This window comes from Ruditapes philippinarum, unplaced genomic scaffold, assembly GCF_026571515.1.
Source record: "Ruditapes philippinarum isolate M1 unplaced genomic scaffold, ASM2657151v2 ctg2084_1_1_1_1, whole genome shotgun sequence".
NCBI lineage: Eukaryota > Metazoa > Mollusca > Bivalvia > Venerida > Veneridae > Ruditapes > Ruditapes philippinarum.
The window spans coordinates 72,255-98,081 of NW_026866378.1; the positions used below are offsets into that span (position 1 = coordinate 72,255).

General features: G+C 35.6%; 1 protein-coding gene across 1 annotated transcript in view; it reads left to right on the plus strand.

Annotated features, from left to right (window-relative positions):
• Window positions 1–25,827, plus strand: part of LOC132732335 (tetratricopeptide repeat protein 17-like) — an 85,752-nt gene that overhangs the window by 38,075 nt on the left and 21,850 nt on the right. Inside the window, 6 exon segments of the mRNA XM_060718741.1 lie at window positions 2,722–2,863; window positions 14,636–14,695; window positions 17,780–17,857; window positions 19,615–19,724; window positions 21,830–21,856; window positions 25,386–25,550. Coding sequence (XP_060574724.1) covers window positions 2,722–2,863; window positions 14,636–14,695; window positions 17,780–17,857; window positions 19,615–19,724; window positions 21,830–21,856; window positions 25,386–25,550 — 582 coding nt within the window.

Here is a 25,827-nt window from a genome sequence, read left to right on the forward strand (position 1 = left end):
TTTCCGGATGATAACTAGAGTTCCTTTTGACCTACAGCCCTCAAACTTCATAGGATGATTGGTCTTATAGAGCTGATGATCCCTATTGTTTTTGGGGTCAGTAGGTCAAAGGTCAAGGTCACACTGACCGTTGGTCAATTTCTCGTTTCCGGATGATAACTAGAGTTCCTTTAGACCTACAGACCTCAAACTTCATAGGATGATTGGTCTTATTGAGCAGATGATCCCTATTGTTTTTGGGGTCAGTAGTTCAAAGGTCAAGGTCACAGTGACCGTTGGTCAATTTCTCGTTTCCGTATGATAACTAGAGTTCCTTTTGACCTACAGCCCTCAAACTTCATAGGATGATTGGTCTTATAGAGCAGATGATCCCTATTGTTTTTGGGGTCAGTAGGTCAAAGGTCAAGGTCACAGTGACCGTTGGTCAATTTCTCCATTTCCATTCCTGTTTCCATTCACAGTTATTCTCAGCAGTGGGGGAGACATGCGCTTTTTTACAAAAGCATCCTCTAGTTTTCAATGCATTTTTAATAAAGATATGTTTACAGTGTTAGTTGGCTGATTTTTGCACCACAACTAGATTTTATACAATGTATACTAAAGCTCATTTATTATAGGGATAATTCCTTATATTATAATAAATATTTTTGAGGAACTGCTTGAATAGTTTAAATATTTGTTTAAAGAATAATTTAATTATCATTATGCCCCCACTTCAAAGAAGAGGGGGTATATTGCTTTGCATTTGTCGGTCCGTAGACCAAATGGTTTCCGAGTGATAACTAAAGAATGCTTAGGCCTAGGAACTTTAAACTTGGTATGGTGATTGGTCATGACCAGTAGATTACCCCTATTGATTTTGGGGTCAAGGGGTCAAAGGTCAAGGTCACATTGACCTTGTAAGTAAAAACGGTTTCCGATCAATAACTAAAGAACGCTTAAGATTAGGAACTTCAAATTTGGTATGGTGATTGATCATGACCAGCAGATGACCTCTAATGATTTTGGGGTCAAAGGTCAAGGTCGCATTGACCTTGTAGGTAAAAACAGTTTCCGATTAATAACTAAAGAACGATTAGGCCTATGAACTTCAAACTTAGTATGGTGATTGGTCATGACCAGCAGATGACCCTTATTGATTTTGGGGTCAAGGGGTCAAAGTTAAAGGTCACATTGACCTTGTAGGTAAAAACAGTTTCCGATCAATAACTAAAGAAGGATTAGGCCTAGGAACTTCAAACTTGGTATGGTGATTGGTCATGACCAGCAGATGACCCCTATCGATTTTGAAGTCAAGGGGTCAAAGGTCAAGGTCACATTGACCTTGTAGGTAAAAACGGTTTCCGATCAATAACTAAAGAACGCTTAGGCCTAGGAACTTCAAACTTGGTATGGTGATTGTTAATGACCAGCAGATGACCTCTAATGATTTTGGGGTCAAGGGGTCAAAGGTCAAGGTCACATTGACCTTGTAGGTAAAAACAGTTTCCGATCAATAACTAAAGAACGCTTAGGCCTAGGAACTTCAAACTTGGTATGGTGATAGGTCATGACCAGCAGATGACCCCTATTGATTTTGGGGTTAAGGGGTCAAAGGTCAAGGTCACATTGACCTCGTAGGTAAAAACGGTTTCCGATCAATAACTAAAGAACGCTTAGGCCTAGGAACTTCAAACTTGGTATGGTGATTGGTCATGACCAGCAGATAACCCCTATTGATTTTGGGGTCAAGGGGTCAAAGGTCACATTGTCCTTGTAGGTAAAAACAGTTTCTGATCAATAACTAAAGAACGCTTAGGCCTAGGAACTTCAAACTTGGTATGGTGATTGGTCATGACCAGTAGATGACCCCTATTGAATTGGGGTCAAGGGGTCAATGTCATATTGACCTTGTACTTAATGACGGTTTCTGACCAATAACTCAACAACTCGAGTTGCCTTGGTTGATATTTTTATGTTAAACTAAAAATGCTTTTGGTTTACACATTTGAAGGTCTTCTGTAATATAACAACTTGGCTGTCATTAATGAGGCCTACATGATTCATAAAATTTATGCAAGATTTGTAATAACTTAAATTGCTGCACACAACCTATGGGGTCACAATAATTATTACCTTGTGACTAGTCATGACCAGTAGCTACTAGATAACCCTTATTAATTGTTTGTTCACTGGGTCAGAAGTCATGCATAATAACCTGATCACATGACTTATTGGCATACATGTTTTACAAACATATCTTGTTAAGTGCCACAAGAACTTTTTGATAACAGTATACCTGGAGTGATTTTTTCTTTACAATGTACATTAATGTAAACTAAACGAAACTTAAAATAAGTAAGTTAAGCTTAAGGATTTGAGTATAACTTTTCTCAGAATCAGTTTAGTTAGGTTTTTTTTGTCATCTATGCTTGAATCAAAAAAGTTTTTTTTAGTTGATTATTCATCAAAAACATTCAAACAAACAGATTGAACCAATATACATTTTCGTTACTGATTTGGAATACGTTTGGGAAAATAGAATTTGCCAAACTAAAAGTTAAAAATCTGAGTACTTGCAAGTTTCGTTAAGTTTATATTTTGCTGAAATACGTTCTTGGAAGATATTTTTAATAACATACTAATCGTCACCTTATTGCAGTAATGTATTAAGTCCTTCTAAATTCAATAGGAGTTAACCAGTTATTGCACCGAGGTGACCTAATTTCAACCTAATTTCAGGAGGCTGGTGAGGAAAAGTGCGTGATCGAGACGAGAACCCGCGGCAAACCAGGTGAGTCGGAAGGTTCGTGTACACAGACATGTACAATCGGCCCGGTAACTGACACGTGCAGCAATCAACATGGCGTAGAAGGCCCAGAAGGTTCGATTCGTATCATAAGTGCTGTGTATATATGTCCCGTGTATAGCACCTAAAGCACCCGCTACACGTCATCTTTGTTAATGTGTTGACCCACATGAATGTTGTTATGTCATTATGTTAGAAAAAAATGTGTAGGACTAATTTCTGGTCTTATTTTCATTCTTTTTTAGGAGATACTTTTTTAGCTCACCTGTCACAAAGTGACAGGTTGAGCTTTTGTGATCGCTTTTCGTCCGGCGTCCGTCGTCCGTCGTCCGTAAACTTTTACTTTAAATGACATCTCCTCATAAACCACAAGGCCAATTTCATCCAAACTTCACAGGAATGTTCCTTTGGTGGTCACCTTTAAAAATTGTTCAAAGAATTTAATTCCATGCAGAACTCTGGTTACCATGGCAACCGAAAGAAAAAACTTTAAAAATCTTCTTTTAAAAAACCATAAGAGCTAGAGCTTAGATATTTGGCATGAAACATCTTCTAGTGAGTGTCTACCAAGTTTGTTCAAATAAAAGCCCTGGGGTCAAAATTGGCCCCGCCCCGGGGGGTCATTGATTTTCCCTATATGCATATAGTAAAAACTTAAAAAATCTTCTTTTAAAGAACTCAAAGAGCTATGGCTAAGATATTGAGCATCAAACATGTTCTAATAGGTGTCTACCAAGTTTGTTCAAAGAAAAGCCCTGGGGTCAAAATTGGCCCCGCCCCAGGGGGTCATTGATTTTCCCTATATGCATATAGTAAAAACTTAAAAAAATCTTCTTTTAAAGAACCAAAAGAGTTAGAGCTAAGATATTTAGCATGAAACATGTTCTAATAAGTGTCTACCAAGTTTGTTCAAATAAAAGCCCTGGGGTCAAAATTGACCCCGCCCCGGGGGTCATTGATTTTCCCTATATATGCATATAGTAAAAACTTAAAAAATCTTCTTTTAAAGAACTCAAAGAGCTATGGTTAAGATATTTAGCATCAAACATGTTCTAATAAGTGTCTACCAAGTTTGTTCAAATAAAAGCCCTGGGATCAAAATTGACCCCGCCCCGGGGGGTCATTGATTTTCCTTATATGTGTATAGCAAAAACTTAAAAAATCTTTTTTGAAAAAAAACCCAAATAGCTAGAGTTAAGATATTAAGCATGAAACATCTTTTAGTGAGTGTCTACAAAGTTTGTTCAAATAAAAGACCTGGGGTCAAAATTGGCCCCGCCCCGGGGTCATTGATTTTCCTTATATGTGTATAGCAAAAACTTAAAATCTTCTTTGAAAAAACCCAAATAGCTAGAGTTTAGATATTAAGCATGAAACATATTCTAGTAAGTGTCTACAAAGTTTGTTCAAATAAAAACCCTGGGGTCATAACTAGCCCGGCCCCAGGGGTGTCATTGTTTTTAACTATATGTGTATAGTAAAAACTTAAAAAAAATCTTCTTTTAAATAGCCCAATGAGCTAGAGCTTAGATGTTTAGCATGAAACATCTTCTTATGGGCGTCTACCAAGTTTGTGCAAATAAAAGCCCTTCGGTTTAATTGGCCCTGCAACGTTTGGGGGGGGGGGGGGGGGTTGGGGGGGCCTATATACAGGTGAGCGACCTCAGGGCCATCATGGCCCTCTTGTGTTACATATATTATTTACAAAACATTTTTTCATAGATTATTTTATTTTCTTGCATTTTTAGCTCACCTGTCACAAAGTGACAGGGTGAGCTTTTGTGATCGCTTTTCGTCCTGCGTCCGTCGTCCGTCCGTCGTCCGTAACTTTTACTTTGAATGACATCTCCTCATAAACCACTAGGCCAATTTCATCCAAACTTCACAGGAATGTTCCTTTGGTGGTCACCTTTAAAAATTGTTCAAAGAATTTAATTCCATGCAGAACTCTGGTTGCCATGGCAACCGAAAGAAAAAACTTTTAATATCTTCTTTTAAAAAACCCTAAGAGCTAGAGCTTAGATATATGGCATGAAACATCTTCTAGTGAGTGTCTACCAAGTTTGTTCAAATAAAAGCCCTGGGGTCAAAATTGGCCCCGCCCCAGGGGGTCATTGATTTTCCCTATATGCATATAGTAAAAACTTAAAAAATCTTCTTTTAAAGAACCCAAAGAGCTACAGCTAAGATATTTAGCATGTGAAACATGTTCTAATGAGTGTCTACCAAGTTTGTTCAAATAAAAGCCCTGGGTCAAAATTGGCCCCGCCCAGGGGGTCATTGATTTTCCTTATATATGCATATAGTAAAAACTTAAAAAATCTTCTTTTAAAGAACTCAAAGAGCTAGAGCTAAGATATTTAGCATCAAACATCTTCTAGTGAGTGTCTACAAAGTTTGTTCAAATAAAAGCCCTGGGGTCAAAATTGGCCCCGCCCCGGGGGTCATTGATTTTCCTTATATGTGTATAGCAAAAACTTAAAATCTTCTTTGAAAAAACCCAAATAGCTAGAGTTTAGATATTAAGCATGAAACATCTTCTAGTAAGTGTCTACAAAGTTTGTTCAAATAAAAGCCCTGGGGTCAAAACTGGCCCCGCCCCAGGGGTGTCATTGTTTTTAGCTATATGTGTATAGCAAAAACTTAAAAAATCTTCTTTTAAAAAGCCCAATGAGCTAGAGCTTAGATGTTTAGCATGAAATATCTTCTTATGGTTGTCTACCAGGTTTGTTCAAATAAAAGCCCTGGGGTCAAAATTGGGCCCACCCCAGGGGGTCATTGATTTTCCCTATATGCATATAGTAAAAACTTAAAAAATCTTCTTTTAAAGAACTCAAAGAGCTAGAGCTAAGATATTTAGCATCAAACATGTTTTAATAGGTGTCTACCAAGTTTGTTCAAATAAAAGCCCTGGGGTCAAAATTGGGCCCACCCCAGGGGGTCATTGATTTTCCTTATATGTGTATAGCAAAAACTTAAAAAATCTTCTTTGAAAAAACCCAAATAGCTAGAGTTTAGATATTAAGCATGAAACATCTTCTAGTGAGTGTCTACCAAGTTTGTTGAAATAAAAGCCCTGGGGTCAAAATTGGCCCCGCCCCGGGGTCATTGATTTTCCTTATATGTGTATAGCAAAAACTTAAAATCTTCTTTGAAAAAAACCCAAATAGCTAGAGTTTTAGATCTTAAGCATGAACCATCTTCTAGTAAGTGTCTACAAAGTTTGTTCAAATAAAAGCCCTGGGGTCAAAACTGGCCCCGCCCCAGGGGTGTCATTGTTTTTAACTACATAATGTATATGTGTAATAGTAAAAAAACTTAAAAAAATCTTGTTTTAAAAAGCCCAATGAGCTAGAGCTTAGATGTTTAGCATGAAACATCTTCTTATGAGTGTGTGTGTGGGGGGGGGGGGGGGGGCTATATACAGGTGAGCGACCTCAGGGCCATCATGGCCCTCTTGTTTTTATTTACAAATGCTTTTTTTCATACATTATTTTAAAGGGCTGTTGTTTGTTTAGAAATGCATAGGAAAAAAAAAATTGATAATACATTGAGTCTATGCTTTAGTGTCAAAGTGTATAAAGCTATATATATCGGCAGCCTGCAGTTTATAAAATAATTGTTTGAATTTTGAAGAAAAAAAAAAAGAATTCCAAAATATCTGTATGAAAGAAATATATTTTATAATTCCTTTAGAGCGGGGCATATACGAAATCATTGCTAAACAACTTTAAATAGCAGCACAATATTTCATTCTGTCAAATTTTATTCTGTAAAAGACAAATTTTGCATGTTTGTCCATGTGTGAGACATTCTTTGTGATAGATCGTTCGAGAATCAATTCTTAGATTATGACAACAACAAAATTTTACCATTGAAATATTTTATTACAATATTTGATTATAGTTTTATACACTTTAAACAATTAACGAAAATACAAATAAAGTCTTATTGTAGTACATAATTCACTTGATAAAGTAATTTAAACACAGTTTTGAAGTAAAATTTAAGTAAAAATATAATTCACGAATTCAAAAACCTAGCTAAACACCGTTTTCCGGTACTTTCTGTACATAGCTCTGGGGAATTCACCTAATGGAGTGTAATAGGGAACTCGATGTTTTCGGCCTTTTTTTAAATTAAATTGAAATAAAACAGTTATTGCTTTACAAGAAAATAATTAAATATCATTGTATGAATAATTCCATACAAAAAATAAAGTAAATATACAAGTTTACGCAGAAAATAACTTTATTTATTATGGAGGATTCCACTACGTCTGTTTGAATTTTATTGATTTTCATTATAAATAATTTTTTTTTTTTGAATTATTGCAATAGATATTAAAGGAATATTGATAATTTTCAAAAACATCAATTTTATCACCTTAAACGCTTAAATAATATTAGAAAAAAATAGAAATATCACGTAACTGTTTTATGTACCTCATTTGTGTAATTCCCCAGAGCTAAAACGGTAACGTACCGGAAAACGGTGTTTAGCTAGGTTTTCGAAAAGGTCAATAACGAGATGACATGTTGGCTTGTGCTGGTTCCATGTTGCATAATGCATGTTTATGTAGGGCTGAGTTAGCATATATATATATAAATACATTATATATTAATCACTGCCCATGCGTCTGTACACCCTTGATTGTATTTTACCCATTGTATTCCCCTGACATACCCTGATTTTTTGTTTGTTTTAATATTGGATATTGGTAGAAATAGTCAATTTGTGCAAAATTTTTGTGTTTGAGATTTAATAATATTTCTGTGAGGTAGTTGTACTATAATGCTTTCCCGCCAAATAAATTTCTAACATTGGCCAATGTCATAATTAAATGTTTTTTTTCCGGAAAGTTATTTTCACAATATTCAGTATTCAATAACCTGAATTTAGTACATACTGATAAGGAATGAGTGACTGTAAATAATCTAATGCCAAAGATTTTGAAAAAATAACTTTACGGAAATAACTGAATTGCTTCGATATTAGCCGATGTTAGAATTTCTTTTGAGGGAAAGCATTACAGTAAGACTACCTTAAGCAATATCCATGGTAAACGTTGTTGACTTCAAACCACTTGCCCCACACTGCTGTGGATTCAAGTCCCATCAAGGTCTTAGGATTCCATTCAGGTGTTTGCACTTGATTTTAACCCTTAACCTTTTTGGAACCAAAAGTGGTCAGCCTTTGCCACCAGTATAGAGCCAGGCCAGCCTGCACATCCGTGCAGTCTGACCAGGCTCTATACTGTTGGCATTTCAATTATTATGCTGCCCCCGAAAAATTTCGGGGGAGCATATAGTCGTCGGGTCGTCCGGCCGTCCCATCCGTCAGTCCGTCCCGAAATTCGTGTCCGGCCCATAACTTTGTTATTTGAAGTCGGATTTTAAAACTATAATCACAGAAATGATACCATATTGAGACGACGTGTCGCGCTCAAAACATTTGGGGTCGCTACCTTTTGAAGGTCAAAGGTCACAGCATGACCTTGCAGCAAAAATCGTGTCCGGTCCACTAACTTCATTATTTGAAGTCGGATTTTAAAAATATTTCACAAGAAATGATCACCATATTGAGACGATGTGTCGCGCACAACATTTGGTCGCTACCTTGAAGGTCCAAGGTCACAGCATGACCTTGGCAGCAAAATCGTGTCTGGCCCATTACTTTTGGTTATTTGAAGTCGGATTTCAAAACTATTTCACAGAAATGATCACCATATTGAGACGATGTGTCGCGGGCAACATTTGGGTTGCTACCTTGAAGGTCAAGGTCACAGCATGACCTTGCAGCAAAAGTGTGTCCGGTCCATTACTTTGTTATTTGAAGTCGGATTTTAAAAATATTACACAGATATGATCACCATATTGAGACGATGTGTCGCGTGCAACATCTGGGTTGCTTCCTTGAAGGTCAAGGTCACAGCATGACCTTGCAGCAAAATCGTGTCCGGTCCATAACTTCGTTATTTGAAGTCGGATTTTAAAAATATTTCACAGAAATGATCACCATATTCAAGATGTGTTTTAAGGATTTTTGTTTGGCTGTCTCTTTTGACAAAATATGTTACTTACTCTTTCTTATCTTTTATATAAAAATATTCTTTTTCAGTATTTAGAGGTCTTTTATTTCTTCACATGATAACTTTGTTTATAAGGTTAATTGAAACTAGTTGAGTGATAATTTATAGGCTATGTGAGGATATCGAAAGAAAGAAACTAGTCTGGTTTTGATGTGGTATACACACACTGTCACTAACTTGTTCATTTAATTTAATGAGGGTTTCGTGTGCACTGTTTACTCACCTTTAAGTCAGCCCACTTATAAGACAGAGGCTAAATTTGGAATGTGAAACTATGCAGTATTTTGTTTTTCATTCACATATAAGACAATTTTATTGTCATAGATGTGCATGAATATTATTTTACCTGGTTTGTATAAACTCATTACAAATGTACAAATATTAAAATAACAGCAACATTTTATGCTTCATGTCTTTTTTTTTTGTATGAACTATTGTGATACGCCTATTTGACAAGGTGCCTAATACAACCCTTGAACTTAAAAGGGAAGAAATATCTTATAATTGAGTTATTAGTGTACAGTATTTCTAGTTACACGTACCTAAAATCATGAGAAAATATCACATTGGTGGGATAACTCGTAACAAATGTACAAATATTAAAATAACAGAGAGCTCCAAGCCACTTTTTGTTTCATGCCTCTTTTGTAAGACAAGGTGTAAAATACAACTTTTCAAATCATAGGGGTAAAAGAAGACTTACAAGTGAGTAAATAGGGTAGATAGTCACATATACATTGTTTCACAAATACCTTACTTTCATGTGAAATTGTCACATTTGTGAGATGGTTTAGGTAAGTGACAATCACTTAAAATAAAGACATTATAAAATAATCAGTTGTACTATCACAAAAATTACAAAAGCATTTGGAGATTATGTTACCATCAAAAATTTTTTGTCAGGCATGATTTTTGCTTGAATACTAATATGTCAATGTATATTAATCCCAATTTAAACGATATATTATATAAAGGTGTTTCATTCATCAATACAAGGGTGTCGGGGGGACAAAATATTGTAATTGCTATAGCGATAAGTGTCATAGATGCTATGGGTCCCCCTTTCAGAAAAAAAGATAAATATTAGAAAAATAGAAATATCACGTAACTGTGTTATGTACCTCATTTGGTGTAATTCCCCAGAGCTAAAACGGTAACGTACCGGAAAACGGTGTTTAGCTAGGTTTTCGAAAAGGTCAATAACGAGATGACATGTTGGCTTGTGCTGGTTCCATGTTGCATAATGCATGTTTATGTAGGGCTGAGTTAGCATATATATATATAAATACATTATATATTAATCACTGCCCATGCGTCTGTACACCCTTGATTGTATTTTACCCATTGTATTCCCCTGACATACCCTGATTTTTTGTTTTGTTTTATGGATTCTGGTAGAAATAGTCAATTTATGCAAAAATTTTGTGTTTGAGATTTAATAATATTTCTGTAAGGTAGTCGTACTATAATGCTTTCCCGCCAAATAAATTTCTAACATCGCCCGTTGTCAGAATAAAACGGTCTTTTCCGGAAAGTTATTTTTCACAATATTCGGTATTCAATAAATCTTAACCATCTATAACCTGAATTTAGTACATATTGATAAGGAATGGGTGACTGTAAATAATCTAATGCCAAAGATTTTGAAAAGTTAACTTTCCGGAAATAACCGAATTGCTACGATATTAACAGATGTAAGAATTTCTTTTGAGGGAAAGCATTACAGTAAGACTACCTTAAGCAATATCCATGGTAAACGTTGTTGACTTCAAACCACTTGCCCCACACTGCTGTGGATTCAAGTCCCATCAAGGTCTTAGGATTCCATTCAGGTGTTTGCACTTGATTTTAACCCTTAACCTTTTGGAACCAAAAGTGGTCAGCCTTTGCCACCAGTATAGAGCCAGGCCAGCCTGCACATCCGTGCAGTCTGACCAGGCTCTATACTGTTGGCATTTCAATTATTATGCTCCCCGAAAAATTTCGGGGGAGCATATAGTCCTCGGGTCGTCCGGCCGTCCATCCGTCAGTCCGTCCCGAATTCGTGTCCGGCCCATAACTTTGTTATTTGAAGTCGGATTTTAAAACTATATCACAGAAATGATCACCATATTGAGACGACGTGTCGCGCTCAACATTTGGGTCGCTACCTTGAAGGTCAAGGTCACAGCATGACCTTGCAGCAAAATCGTGTCCGGTCCATAACTTCATTATTTGAAGTCGGATTTTAAAAATATTTCACAGAAATGATCACCATATTGAGACGATGTGTCGCGCGCAACATTTGGGTCGCTACCTTGAAGGTCAAGGTCACAGCATGACCTTGCAGCAAAATCGTGTCTGGCCCATTACTTTGTTATTTGAAGTCGGATTTCAAAACTATTTCACAGAAATGATCACCATATTGAGACGATGTGTCGCGGGCAACATTTGGGTTGCTACCTTGAAGGTCAAGGTCACAGCATGACCTTGCAGCAAAAGTGTGTCCGGTCCATTACTTTGTTATTTGAAGTCGGATTTTAAAAATATTACACAGATATGATCACCATATTGAGACGATGTGTCGCGTGCAACATCTGGGTTGCTTCCTTGAAGGTCAAGGTCACAGCATGACCTTGCAGCAAAATCGTGTCCGGTCCATAACTTCGTTATTTGAAGTCGGATTTTAAAAATATTTCACAGAAATGATCACCATATTGAGACGATGTGTAGCGCGCAACATTTGGGTAGCTACCTTGAAGGTCAAGGTCACAGCATGACCTTGCAGCAAAATCGTGTCCGGCCCATTACTTTGTTATTTGAAGTCGGATTTTAAAACTTTTTCACAGAAATGATCACCATATTGAGACGACGTGTCGCGCGCAACATTTTGGTCGCTACCTTGAAGGTCAAGGTCACAGCATGACCTTGCAGCAAAATCGTGTCTGGTCCATAACTTTGTTATTTGAAGTCGGATTTTAAAAATATTTCACAGAAATGATCACCATATTGAGACGCAGGGTCTGGAACATTTGGGTATCCACCTTGAAGGTCAAGGTCACAGCATGACCTTGCAGCAAAAAGCGTGTCCGGCCCATAACTTTGTAACTGGAAGTCGGATTTAACAACTTTTTCACAGAGATGATCACCATATTGAATCGACGTGCCGCATGCAACATTTGGGTCCCTACCTTGAAGGTCAAGGTCATGTTATGACCTTGCAGCAAAATCATGTCCGGCGCATTACTTCGTTATTTGAAGTCGGATTTTACAACTATTTCACAAAAATGGTCACAATATTGAGACAATGTGTTGTGCACAATATTTGGGTTGTTTTTACACTTTGAACTTTGTCTGTGGCATAACTCTGACACAACAATAGGTATATTACCTTCCTGTGTCCAAAACCTAATCGGGGAGCATCACCCGGTTCAACCGGCTCTTGTTGTATTTTGATATTGAAATCCCTCGATCTTTGAATGGACTGTTTCAAATTCAAAGCTGGAGAGAATGAGTCCATTATAGAAATATAGCAGGTAACGGGTTAAAATAATGCAGGGAGTGACACCTGAGGTCTTCTTCCACCAGCTGGAAATTAGCCATATGACCTTTACAGTGACAGTGTGTCTCCAACTCAAAATAAAAAAAGACAAATTTTGCTGATATTTTAAAATGTGATTAATTAATTGCATTAATTACATTGCAGATTTTTTGCTGTATTAAAATTAATTATTATCACGAGTTTGAAATTTAAGTACCGTATATCTAGCAGAAAATAGGGCAGAAGGACCTCGAGATATTGGTTGGACATGGTTGTGTGCATTTAATTTCATGTCTATCACTAAACATTTTACTGGCAAGAGTACTTTATATGCACTTTTATTAAATTCATAAAGTTTGTTACATCAGAAAGTTGTCAATTTCGGGCTTCTTTATTCCCCAGATTTTGTGATATTGTATTGTATGTCTGTATTCTATTTCAAACTTCTTGTAGACGTAGAGTTCGTATTATTAATATATATTTAGTAGTATAGACATTTTAAAGCTTTTTCTGACCCTGTTCAAGATGTGTTTTAAGGATTTTTGTTTGGCTGTCTCTTTTGACAAAATATGTTACTAACTCTTTCCTATCTTTTATATAAAAATATTCTTTTTCAGTATTTAGAGGTCTTTTATTTCTTCACATGATAACTTTGTTTATAAGGTTAATTAAAACTAGTTGAGTGATAATTTATAGGCTATGTGAGGATATCGAAAGAAAGAAACTAGTCTGGTTTTGATGTGGTCTACACACACTGTCACTAACTTGTTCATTTAATTTAATGAGGATTTTGTGTTCACTATTAACTCACCTTTAAGTCAGCCCACTTAAAAGACAGTGGCTAAATTTGGAATGTGAAACTTTGCAGTATTTTGTTTTTCATTCACATATAAGACAATTTTATTGTCTTAGATGTGCATGAATATTATTTAACCTAGTTTGTATAAACTTATTACAAATGTACAAATATTAAAATAACAGCAACATTTTATGCTTCATGTCTTTTTTTTTTGTATGGACTATTGTGATACGCCTATTTGACAAGGTGCCTAATACAACCCTTGAACTTAAAAGGGAAGAAATATCTTATAATTGAGTTATTAGTGTATATTATTCCTAGTTACACATACCTAAAATCATGTGAAAATGTCACATTGGTGGGATAACTCATAACAAATGTACAAATATTAAAAATAACAGAGAGCTCCAAGCCACTTTTTGGTTCATGCCTCTTTTGTAAGACAAGGTGTAAAATACAACTTTTCAAATCATAGGGGTAAAAGAAGACTTACAAGTGAGTAAATAGGGTAGATAGTCACATATACATTGTTTCACAAATACCTTACTTTCATGTGAAACTGTCACATTTGTGAGATAGTTTAGGTAAGTGACAATCACTTAAAATAAAGACATTATAAAATAATTAGTTGTACTATCACAAAAATTACAAAAGCATTTGGAGATTATGTTACCATCGAAAAAGTTTTGTCAGGCATGATTTTTGCTTGAATACTAATATGTCAATGTATATTAATCCCAATTTGAACGATATATGATAAAAAGGTGTTTCATTCATCAATACAAGGGTGTCGGGGGGACAAAATATTGTAATTGCTATAGTGATAAGGGTCATAAATGCTATGGGTCCCCCTTTCAGGAAAAAAGATAAAAATTGGATATGAAAAATGAGTAAAAAAAAAAAGAAAAAAAAACAAACAAAAAACACAAAAAAAAACACATGAACTTAAATAACAACTGAAAAATTTTAAAAAGGGGGAAAAGAAGAAGAAAAAAATACTGAAGATTCACATAAAGTTATTGATGAATGGAACACGTTTGATGATTTAAATGAATTAGTAGATGAGATTCCAAAATGATTCGTAAAATTCATATAGTAAAAAAAAACAGGATATATTTTTTTTACCTATGTAAATGATAATGTATGTGTTTTCTACAAATTGGAAATTTAACATTGAAAATTCTTTTATTATTTGGTAATTTTTGAATTGACCTTACACTCTGTAGGTCGAGATGCTTAATTCCTGAGCATGAAAAATGAAAATGTCAAAAAAAAATAAGAAAAAAATAAATAAATACGGTAAATAAATAAATAAATAAAAAAAAAATAGGATCACTATAGATGTTATTGACAATTCTGTTGTATCCTTGTTCAATTGGAATTTCATCGTCTGAGCGATAATGTAATGTTTCTTGCAATATGTACTTTTTAAAACAGGTCGCTCGCATGGCTCGTGTGGACAATGTAATAGCTGCTGTAACAGATGTTCAAAATGTGGTATGATACCAGTACTCTCTATCTAATAGCATGCTCGATAATACTTCACCATCCGTAGATGTAATACCCCACCCACTTGTATATAGCCAGCCTGCAGTCATTTTTATTTTTCTAACATAGTTAAACCTGTGTTAAAGATCACCTTATAATAGAGATCACCCTGTAAAGAAAGACCACTTTTTCAACAATCTATTGATTTAACAGAATAGGTTAACCTCCACATAAAGACCACTTGTCTACTAGTATAAGGGTCATGTTTGGTAATTCATTTGCATGGCCATTGTTCACAGGTTTGACTGTATATTTATTTAACTTATAATTACTATGATGTGATTAGATGACAAAGATGCTACATGTGTATTTGGTTGTATATGTTTCTATTTTTAGTTTGTATATATTTCTATTTTTAGATATTTCATTATCAGTCTAGTTTTAACCCTTATCCAGCTAAGCATCTTAAGTGGTCTTGTCCATCTTTCAATCTTGACAAAACCATTTATCATTTTTAGGGGAAATTTTAAAATATGTACTAACTGAATAGTGAACAGTGCAGACCATACAGCATAGATATGCCGTCTATCCATGGTCTCCATTGGTCGCAGTGGTAGATTTAGTGCTGAAAGCAGGGTAAGGGTTAAAGCTTGCTAAACAAAACATCCTTTTTAGCGTATAAGGGATGCTTAACAAAATATAAACTTAAAAAAAAGTCGTAAATTAAAAAAGTAAGAAATCGCGCCAAAATTGCATCTTTCATGTGGCACATCAAATGTTTGCTTCCCTTTTTAATTTGTTTAAGTTTAGTATGTAACTTTTCCTTTCTTCTGACACAAGTGTGTGGTAATGTTTGTAGAAAAATGTACTCTGTCCTTTGTGCATGTGCGCTTGCATTTATTCAAATACTAAATTATTTCCTGTCTTTATTCTTTTAAGTTTGTAAATTTATATAAATCTATGTAAATTTATGAAAATTTATGTAAATTTGTGTAATTTATGTCAATTATGTAAAAAAAATTACATCATTAATTGTAGACAAAATTGATATAGATTATCTATTGTTTAATAGTAAAATTTAATATTTTCTATGTTTCATTTTACATTTATATCTAGATACTATTTCACTCTATTTTGCATTTTACCACTTCTGCTTCTTTTCACGAGTTAAAAATAACCCAACTCACTACCATCGTTGGATACCCACGATTGATAAACATGTCACATAACATGCTGATAAATGATAATGGTTCAGCCGTGGGTATCCCACGATGCCTCACTACATGATAATAACACATTGACTAATGGCCCACCTAGCTCATTAGGGATATCATCAGATAAGTAATCTAGAGGTCGCTGGTTGGATCGTCATGTGAGGCGTCATGTCATGTGAGGCGTCATATCATGCGTCATATCATGTGAGGCGTCATGTGACAATTGATCTCGGACATTATGTCTAATGGTCACTGTCTCTATGTCTAATGGTCACTGTCTCTATGTCTAATGGTCACTGTCTCTATGTCTAATGGTCACTGTCTCTATGTCTAATGGTCACTGTCTCTCACCGTTGATTTATAAATCATGTGGGATTAGAAGTTGATCATCTCTTATGGAGAAATTGGCATTTACTGGTTAGTTATCCAGGAAAGCCAGTTGGGTGGATTGTTCACCAAGATATGACCAAGGAATGTGTAAAAATCAGTAGGGAAAAAACAACAGGAAGCATGACACAGTCTTGGACGTCGTCTTGAAATGTTGTCATAATAGACTTAACCTTAACCAAGCTAGATATCTTAAATGAACTTCCCCCATCTTTCAATCTAGACAAAACCATTAATCATTTTTACGAAAAAATTTCAAATTATGCACTGACTGAAAAGTGAACAGTGTAGTCCATAATCAGACAGCACAGATGAACTGGCTGAACCTGGACTGCACTGGTCGCATGGGTATATTTAAACTTCCATCATGGGGCTAAAGGTTACATAACTAAACTGCTATCATACATGTGAATCCTCCCACTTTTAGCGGGAGACTCCCACTTTTTGCAGCCATATTTTCTAAGGTTTTTCTTAAAATAAAGGGTATTTTCACAAATTAAAGAAATCTCCCTATTTTTGATGTCAAAACTTCTTTCTTTTTTTTATTGCAAATTCTAAAATCTCCCTCTTTTTGAAGAAAAATCTCCCACTTGATCATCCAAAAAAAGTTTACATGTATATGCTATTGTTTGAGTAATAAACATTAATTACAAACATTCAAAGCTTATGATTAATTACAGATTACCATAACTCAAGTCCATTTTCCTAAAATTACAGAATAATTTATTAATGAGAATTAACCTTTGCATTTAAAATATTATCTGAATAAAATTATAAGAAATGCTGTATACATTTGTTTTGATAACAAAAAGTTGCCATTTTGATGATAAGATCTGTAAAGGGAATTTAGGAGATAACGTTACTTTGAAATAAACTAAAATTACATGTCTTTGATGAAATTTTTGGTCTTAAAGTTGTTTGTCTTATTTGTCTGTGTGCAGAATTGACCTTGAACTTGATTTAATTTTCAAAATTGTTTTCAGCATTGACCTTGAACTTTATTAAAGTTTCAAAATTGTTAATCTTATTGTCTATGTGCAGTATTGACCTTGAACTTGATTAAATTTTCAAAACTGTTTGCAGCCTTGACCTTGAACTTTATTATTAAAGTTGCAAAATTGTTAATCTTATTGTCTATGTGCAGTATTGACCTTGAACTTGATTAAATTTTCAAAGTTGTTAATTTTATTGTCTGTATACAGGATTGACCTTGAACTTGATTAAATTTTCAAAACTTTTAATTGTATTATGTCTGTGTGCAGTATTGACCTTGAACTTTATTAAATCTTCAAAATTGTTAATCTTATTGTCTGTGTGCAGAAATCTTCAAAATTGTTAATCTTATTGTCTGTGTGCAGAATTGACCTTGAAGTTTATTTAGTTTTCAAAATTTTTGCAGCATTGAACTTGATTAAATTTTCAAAATTGTTAATCTTATTGTCTGTGTGCAGCATTGACCTTGAACTGTTATTTATATATTTATTTTTTACAGCACCACCTCCAAGCAATTCCTGTCAACACCCGAAGGGACCAAGTGAACAGTCGTCCCATATGACTGATGACATTCTGTGTAAGTCATTTAATTACTCCCACCATATTAACCACAAACCGGCAGAAACCAAAAGTGATCAGCCTCAGAACAGGCCAGCCTATGCAGACTGACCAGGACTTTTACTGTTTGTAGTTGAATTCTTACGCCCCAGCTTATGGGGGGTGAGTGGGAGGGCTTTTATATGAGCCCTTGTCCGACCATCTTGGGCTGTTTGTGCGTAGACTAAAGAAGATAACAGTGGAGTAGGGGGGCATCCATGCACAATGGGCATATTTCCAGTTGTAATTTAATACCCACAACAAACAAATTTTGTCGGGGGGTAAACTGGAGTCAGCTGGTGGTTGGTTGGTCCGTCTGTTGCAGATTTCTTGTCTGGGACATAACTCGAATGTGCAAGAGATATCAATTTCAAATTTTGTAGGTAGATCTGAATGAGTTGAAGTGTGGTGCATATAAGAACTGTAACCCTCCCTTCTCTAATTTTGGAGTTATTCCCCTTTGTTCATTTTTACACTTTGAACTTTGTCCAGAACATAAAAGATATCAACATGAAACGTTGTAGGTAGTTGAAGTGTAGAAATCTCAGGGAGAGAGAACATATTGCCCTTAAAAGTCATGAAAACTCCAAATCCACTTTAATTTATCTTACTGATGTAGAACAAATGATATAAAAGCATTTGAAATAATCTATTAACTACTGCATTCTCCCTATGCAAAATTATAAACTAAAAGAATGTTATCTAACAAGCTATTGTTGGGGGTATTCAGCACTTTTGACAAGCTCTAGTTCCAATTTTATTTTTTTACATTGATATCTGATAATTGTTCCTAATTTTAGTGCAGGGAAATTCATTGGCACAAAGGTCAGTTGAATTGTTCCAAATTTTAGGGCAGGGAAATTCATTGGCACAAAGGTCAGTTGAATTGTCCCTAATTTTAGGGCAGGGAAATTCATTGGCACAAAGGTCAGTTGAATTGTCCCTAATTTTAGGGCAGGGAAATTCATTGGCACAAAGGTCAGTTGAATTGTCCCTAATTTTAGGGCAGGGAAATTCATTGGCACAAAGGTCAGTTGAATTGTCCCTAATTTTAGGGCAGGGAAATTCATTGGCACAAAGGTCAGTTGAATTGTCCCTAATTTTAGGGCAGGGAAATTCATTGGCACAAAGGTCAGCAGGTTAAGGATTAAAAGGGACTGTGGCTGAGAGGTTACAGTGGCTGCCTCAAACCACTTAGTGGTTCTAATTGGGTGTCGGCCATATAGTGCCTGTAATTTAAAGGGATGTTAAGCTTTCTCTTCCTCTGAAAAAATCTGGAAATTTTCCCTCTGGCAACCAGAAAAGTAAAGAATGAATTTTCTTTTTACAAATTAAAGAGCATTATTTTGTTTGTAGTGGGAAGTGGTTGTTATTTCATATGTATTAACCAGTTCTCAACAAGTATTTGAAGTGGTACATTATTTATATAATTGTTTGAAAATTTACCTATTTTGTATCCTTGCACACAAATTCTAAATGTACAAAGCCTTGGCTGTCCATACTTACTCTCTATTAGTGTAGAACTATTACAATACAATTTAGTGAACTCTTGTCATGTGTATATTACAATGTCGCATGACTTCCATGTTTTCGTTATGATTAAAAAAAACAACAAAATTTGGCGGAGAAATTTCATGTCCGTTTCCTATACAAAGGTTGTCCTTATAACACAGGTTTTCCTTTACAAGAGATCTTGGCATTCTATCATTATATACATGTACCATTGTTTTGTTATAGTTGATACACTAGATGATGATGAAGACTTTGATGAGGCGTCTGCTGACAACAACAAGGATGAAAACCAACATTGTACGGAGGGCGAGGACTGTACAAAGGCCAAAGTTCAGGTAAGTCGACGGAAATTCTTTGATGCTGTCAGTGATCAGTGTGTGAAGTACATGTATATAGAGTCCATGCTTTATGTAAATATAGAATGGCAGGATGCAGTTTAATCAAACTCTGAACCTTTCACCTCCTTTTAATTCGAGTACGAAACTGTCTGTTGAAAATGTTAAGAGGTTTTTTTTTATATGATAACAATAAAGAGTATATACCCTTACCACTCTAAATATCTTAAATGGACCTGCCCATCTATAAATCTAGACAAGGCCATTCATCATTTTTAGTGAAAATTTCAAACTGTAAACCTTGCAAAGAGTGCAAATTATGATCAGACAGCACTGACATGCCAGCTGACCTTGGTTACTGATGTGCCAACTGACCTTGGTTACTGACAGGCCAGCTGTCCTTGGTTACTGACGTGCCAGCTGACATTGGTTACTGACGTGCTAGCTGACCTTGGTTGCTGACATGCCAGCTGACCTTGGTTACTGACGTGCTAGCTGACCTTGGTTACTAATGTGCCAGCTGACTGGTTACTGACGTGCCAGTTGACCTTGGTTGGTGACGTGCCAGCTGACATTGGTTACTGACGTGCTAGCTGACCTTGGTTGCTGACATGCCAGCTGACCTTGGTTACTGACGTGCTAGCTGACCTTGGTTACTAATGTGCCAGCTGACTTTGGTTACTGACGTGCCAGTTGACCTTGGTTGGTGACATGCCAGCTGACATTGGTTACTGACGTGCCAGCTGCCCTTGGTTACTGACATGCCAGCTGACCCTGGTAACTGAAGTGCCAGCTGACCTTGGTTACTGACATGCCAGCTGATCTTGGTTACTGAGGTGCCAGCTGACCTTGGTAACTGATGTGCCAGCTGACCTTGGTTACCAACATGGCAGCTGACCTTGGTTACTGACATGCCAGCTGACCTTGGTTACCGATGTGCCAGCTGACCTTGGTTACCGATGTGCCAGCTGATCTTGGTTACTGACATGCCAGGTGACCTTGGTAACTGATGTGCCAGGTGACCTTGGTAACTGATGTGCCAGCTGATCTTGGTTACTGATGTGCCAACTGACCTTGGTTACTGATGTGCCAACTGATCTTGGTTACTGGCCTGCCAACTGATCTTGGTTACTGATGTGCCAACTGATCTTGGTTACTGATGTGCCAGGTGACCTTGGTTACTGATATGTCAGGTGACCTTGGTTACTGACATGCCAGCTGACCTTGGTTACTGAAGTACCAGCTGTCCTTGTTTACTGACGTGCCAGCTGATCTTGGTTACTGATGTGCCAGCTGCCTTTGACCTAGCGTACTGATGTGCAAGGTGACTTGACCTGGCATAGCATTCTGTTCACCCAGTATAATAAATCTATCTGCACATTGGAAAAATCCATCTGAGTAATGATTCAACATGACTGACTGGGGAAAATATTATTCTGTGTAAATAGTGAATTTTCATGTATAACTGACACTCATCATGCAGATCTGACATGCATTATGCTTAACTGACAAATCTCTTTGGATACTGGACAAATTAGCATGCATCATTCAAACAATTCACCTTGAGTAGCTGACATATCACCTTGTTACACTGACAAATCACCATGTTAAAGTGACGAATCACCTTATAAAAATGGCAAATCACCTTGCAAAACCAACAAACCACCCTGCAAAACTGACAAATGACCCTGCATAACTGACAAATTACCCTGCAAAATTGACAAATTACCCTGCAAAATTGACAAATTACCCTGCAAAACTGACAAATAACCCTGCATAACTGATAAATAACCCTGCATAACAGACAAAAAACCCTGCATAACTGATAAATAACCCTGCCTAACTGACAAATTACCCTGCAAAATTGATAAATAACCCTGCATTACTGACAAATAACCATGCATAACTGACAAATAACCATGCATAACTGCTCAATATTATTGTAAAGCCGACAAATTTCCTTATGGAATTTACAAACCAACATGCTTTACTGAAAAATGACATGGGCTTTAGGAACTACTGTTGATTCCTGAAAAGTCAAAAGTCACTGTATTACTGTTCATAGTGATTAACACATAATATAGTGTTGTAATGATTTATTCTAGTGCCATCGTCAAGTGATTCTTATTCAGGCAAGTGTTTATTTTGCATGTTTTACATTTCCTAAAACTCAGTCTTTTCAGAACTTAATGGGAATAAGGGTAAAACAATACCAGTGTGATGCCAAACTACAAGACAGTCTTTTTGATAGGAAATGTTTTATATGCTATACACTGTACTTTAAAACAATGCGATACCATTATCTTTTAGATATCTTTAATCAGTATGGCATAAATACATGTTACACTTTGTCATAGAAATATGCCTTTATGGTTAGGATAATTACTCTTTGATGATAACTTGGTTTATATATCACCGCTCTTGAAAATATATTAAATCCAGTAAAGGGTATAATTGAGCCGCGTCATGACAAAACCAACATAGTGGGTTTGCGACCAGCATGAATCCAGACTAGCCTGCGCATCAGCGCAGTCTGATCAGGATCCATGCTGTTCGCTTACCAACTTTATAATAAGTAGAGAAACTGACAGCGAACAGGATGGATCCTGATCAGACTGCACGGTCACGCAGGCTGGTCTGGATCGATGCTGGTCGCACACCCATTATGTTGGTTTTGTCATGGCATGGCTCAAATATCATTTATACTAGTATTACCTCAGCAGAGCTGCTCTCTCCCTGTAGAGCAATCACCTCTTTACAACAACATTATCAACTTTTCTCCGAAAGTAAGACTTCACATTCTATTTAACCTCGGTAGAGCAACCACCTCTTTACAACAACAGAATTGAATTTTCCCAAACTGAGATTTTATCACTGACTTTAAACACTTCGGAACATCAACCAAAATCTTTGCCTCCCAAAAGGTGTTGTTCTGCAAGGGTTTTACTGTAAACATGTATATAAGGCTATAACCTGTTTTAAAGCTGCACGCCTCCAGATGAGCCAAAATATTTCAAGAAAATCAATAATGTGAAAAATGCACTTAACTTTTAAGGAAGGTAAGAAACATTCAAGATTCAAGTTATATTTTACATGTTACATGCTGTTTAACACTGATTTTGCAGCATTTTATCACCATATTTCTACTGTGTTACTATCGCAGTAAGGGCTGTTTTTGCATAATTATGTTGACCATTTTTTGGTAGTTTTCGTGGATTGTAAGTGCCGATTGCAATATGTGAATTACTTTATTTGTTCATCTCGCATTACTTTACTTATAAATACATTTCCAAATTTTTTATGAAAATTAACATGAATCTGGAGGCATGCTGCTGTCTAGTTACGTTAGTTGAGAGCAGTATTTGCAAGAACAGGATGTGTATTTTTTAAGTTCAATTGAGTTTCGAAAAAAAGGAACATCAAATAATTAATCTTAAATCTAATAGAATTTTCCTTTTTAATACCCACAATGTCTTTTAAATAACCGTAAGGTTTTTTGAAAATAACGAAAAGGACACTAAATGGGCCAAAAGATCTTTTAAATACCATACAGGTCTGACATATTAAATGGTTGAAATTTGTTTTGGATTTTTTTTCTCCTATTTTCGATACTTCTATGCATGCTGGACTTAAGCTGCATGTCTTGTTAATGTTTCTTTAAAGTAATTGATGCTCAAGCAAATTCTAGGCAAGCCTTAAAATTATCTTTGTTTCCCCTCCCACGACCCATACCAGTTTGGGTAGGGAAGGTAGGTCAATAGCATTTTTTTTTTAATCTAAAATAATTATTTCAAAACAAGTTGTGAATGTTAAACATCTGTTTAATAAGATAAGAACCATATTTTCAGTTTTGGTTGATACAGAATTTATTTTAGTTTGATTGTGTAGGAAGCTCTAAGCTTATAGACACAAAAATATTTAATCAGATATTCATGTAGATGCATACACTTCAGTTGAAATAATTATCAGTGGCGTACCTGCCGATAGGCCAATACGCACAGGTGTATTTAATGAAAAGAGTTTCACGAAATTAAAAGAGGTATGCTTACGATGTAACCAGTCCTGTCAAATATATGTTCATACAATCAAAGGCGAGTAAAGCACATACATGTAAGAGAAATAAAAAAATCTGTTCCTGAAACCAACCAGTACTGAGCAATGAGTGTAAAGATTCTTGCTCAAGGAAACAACGACTTGCCCCCGATGGGGTTTGAACTCATGCGGCAAGCGATCATTAGATTACTAGTCCGACGCGTTAACTACTCGCCCATGCCGCCACTTTAGTTTTATCAAACATATATCCCCGTTCGTATATTTACAATTAAAAAAACTTGAGACAGATATAAAGATGTGATTCTCATTGCAATGAAAGTAAAAATAAAGAAAAAAATTTGTTGCTAGGCAATAAAATTTTTGGCGTAGCAGTGATTTTCGTGGGTAGGTAGAGAGAGAGGAAACAAGTAATATTTTATTTAAGGCCTTACTGAACAGTAAGAAGAGTATAAGATACGAATATATAGAAAAGATTGATGAAAAAAATCTATGACAAGGCCTATATTGCAGAGGGTAAAGGTAGCTGATATTAGTTTGGTTTGAATCCTGCTGCTGGGACTGTGTTTTTTTTATTTGAAAGAAGGGAAGTTTGATTGTCTAATTGTGCTGGAAAATATACATAATGGGCCATTGGAGGTCTTTTAAATACCAATGAAACTGAAAAAGTTGTCGTATGAATGGCCATTACAGTAAAATATGATTGAAGAAATATTCATGCAATATTTGGATTTGAAAATAAATTGTGAATTTTAATCTTTTTATACTACTATATGATCAAATAAAATAAAATTTCAATCTTTTATTGTCTCAATTGCATGATTTTATACAAATTTTAAATTTATACAAAATTTAAATGCCTATTCTTTTTAATAAGTACATCTTATAATATGACTTGGGGGTAAGAGTTTTATTTATGAAATGCCTTTTTGTATACATAAAAGCAATGTATGAGTACAGAGTTATGAGGCATATTACAGTGCAGTGAATCGATTTTTAAAAAAATTATAACTTAGTTATTGCTTCAAATAAATCAGAAGTATCACCATTTTCCATGGTGTAAACAATGATAAGAACAAGAAGATTGTAGAATGTAGCAGAAGTTTAGAGAAAACTTAAGAGAAGAAATATATGAGCCGCGTCACGACAAAACCAACATAGTGGGTTTGCGCCTAGCATGGATCCAGACCAGCCTGCGCATCTGCGCAGTTTGATCTGGATCCATGCTGTTAGCTTACCAACTTTATTATAAGTAGAGAAACTGATAGCGAACAGCATGGATCCTGATCAGACTGCACGGATGCGCAGGCTGGTCTGGATCCATGCTGGTCGCAAACCCACTATGCTGGTTTTGTCGTGACGTGGCTCATTATAAGAATCACAATCATTGTATTTTACTTTCAACACCATTAAGAAACTGTTACAATTACATGCATGGCAGATTCAGTAAAGAAATTTTTTCTACAAATTACTGAGTCACTATTAAAAACGACCATGAATGAATGTTAATATTTGCATTGCAGGATTAATTATTTATTTAATAATACTTCAACTTTTATGAGTTATACAGTTACAAAAAATCGTTATTTATTTTTTTCTTCTTATTTACAGCAAACACCACCTCACATCAAACTAGAGTTCATCAACGGACAACTTTTTCAAAAATTGATCTTTGCTCAGTCACCGAATGAACTTACAGTGCGTCCCGAGGAATGTGTTATCTTTAACGACGGTACTAAATCGGACGGATGCTCAAGACCAGAATTCAGGGCTTATGTAAGTACTCTATAACAGTTTCCATATTATTAATTTATCATTTTCCTTCATGTGTTATGGTTATAATTTATTCCTTCTTTAGCTTGTGATAGTTCAGTTAAATTTGAAACTTTTCGGTTACGAATAATTCGGAACTTCTGTGTTTTAAAGACTTTTAACACAGGTCATATGGCCGTGCGTAAGTGAACATATTTTTGGTTCAGAGTTTTTGAACATTTCTTAATTTATAATTATTCGGCTCTGACTAATTCGGTTCTTTCCAGTTCATTATTAATTG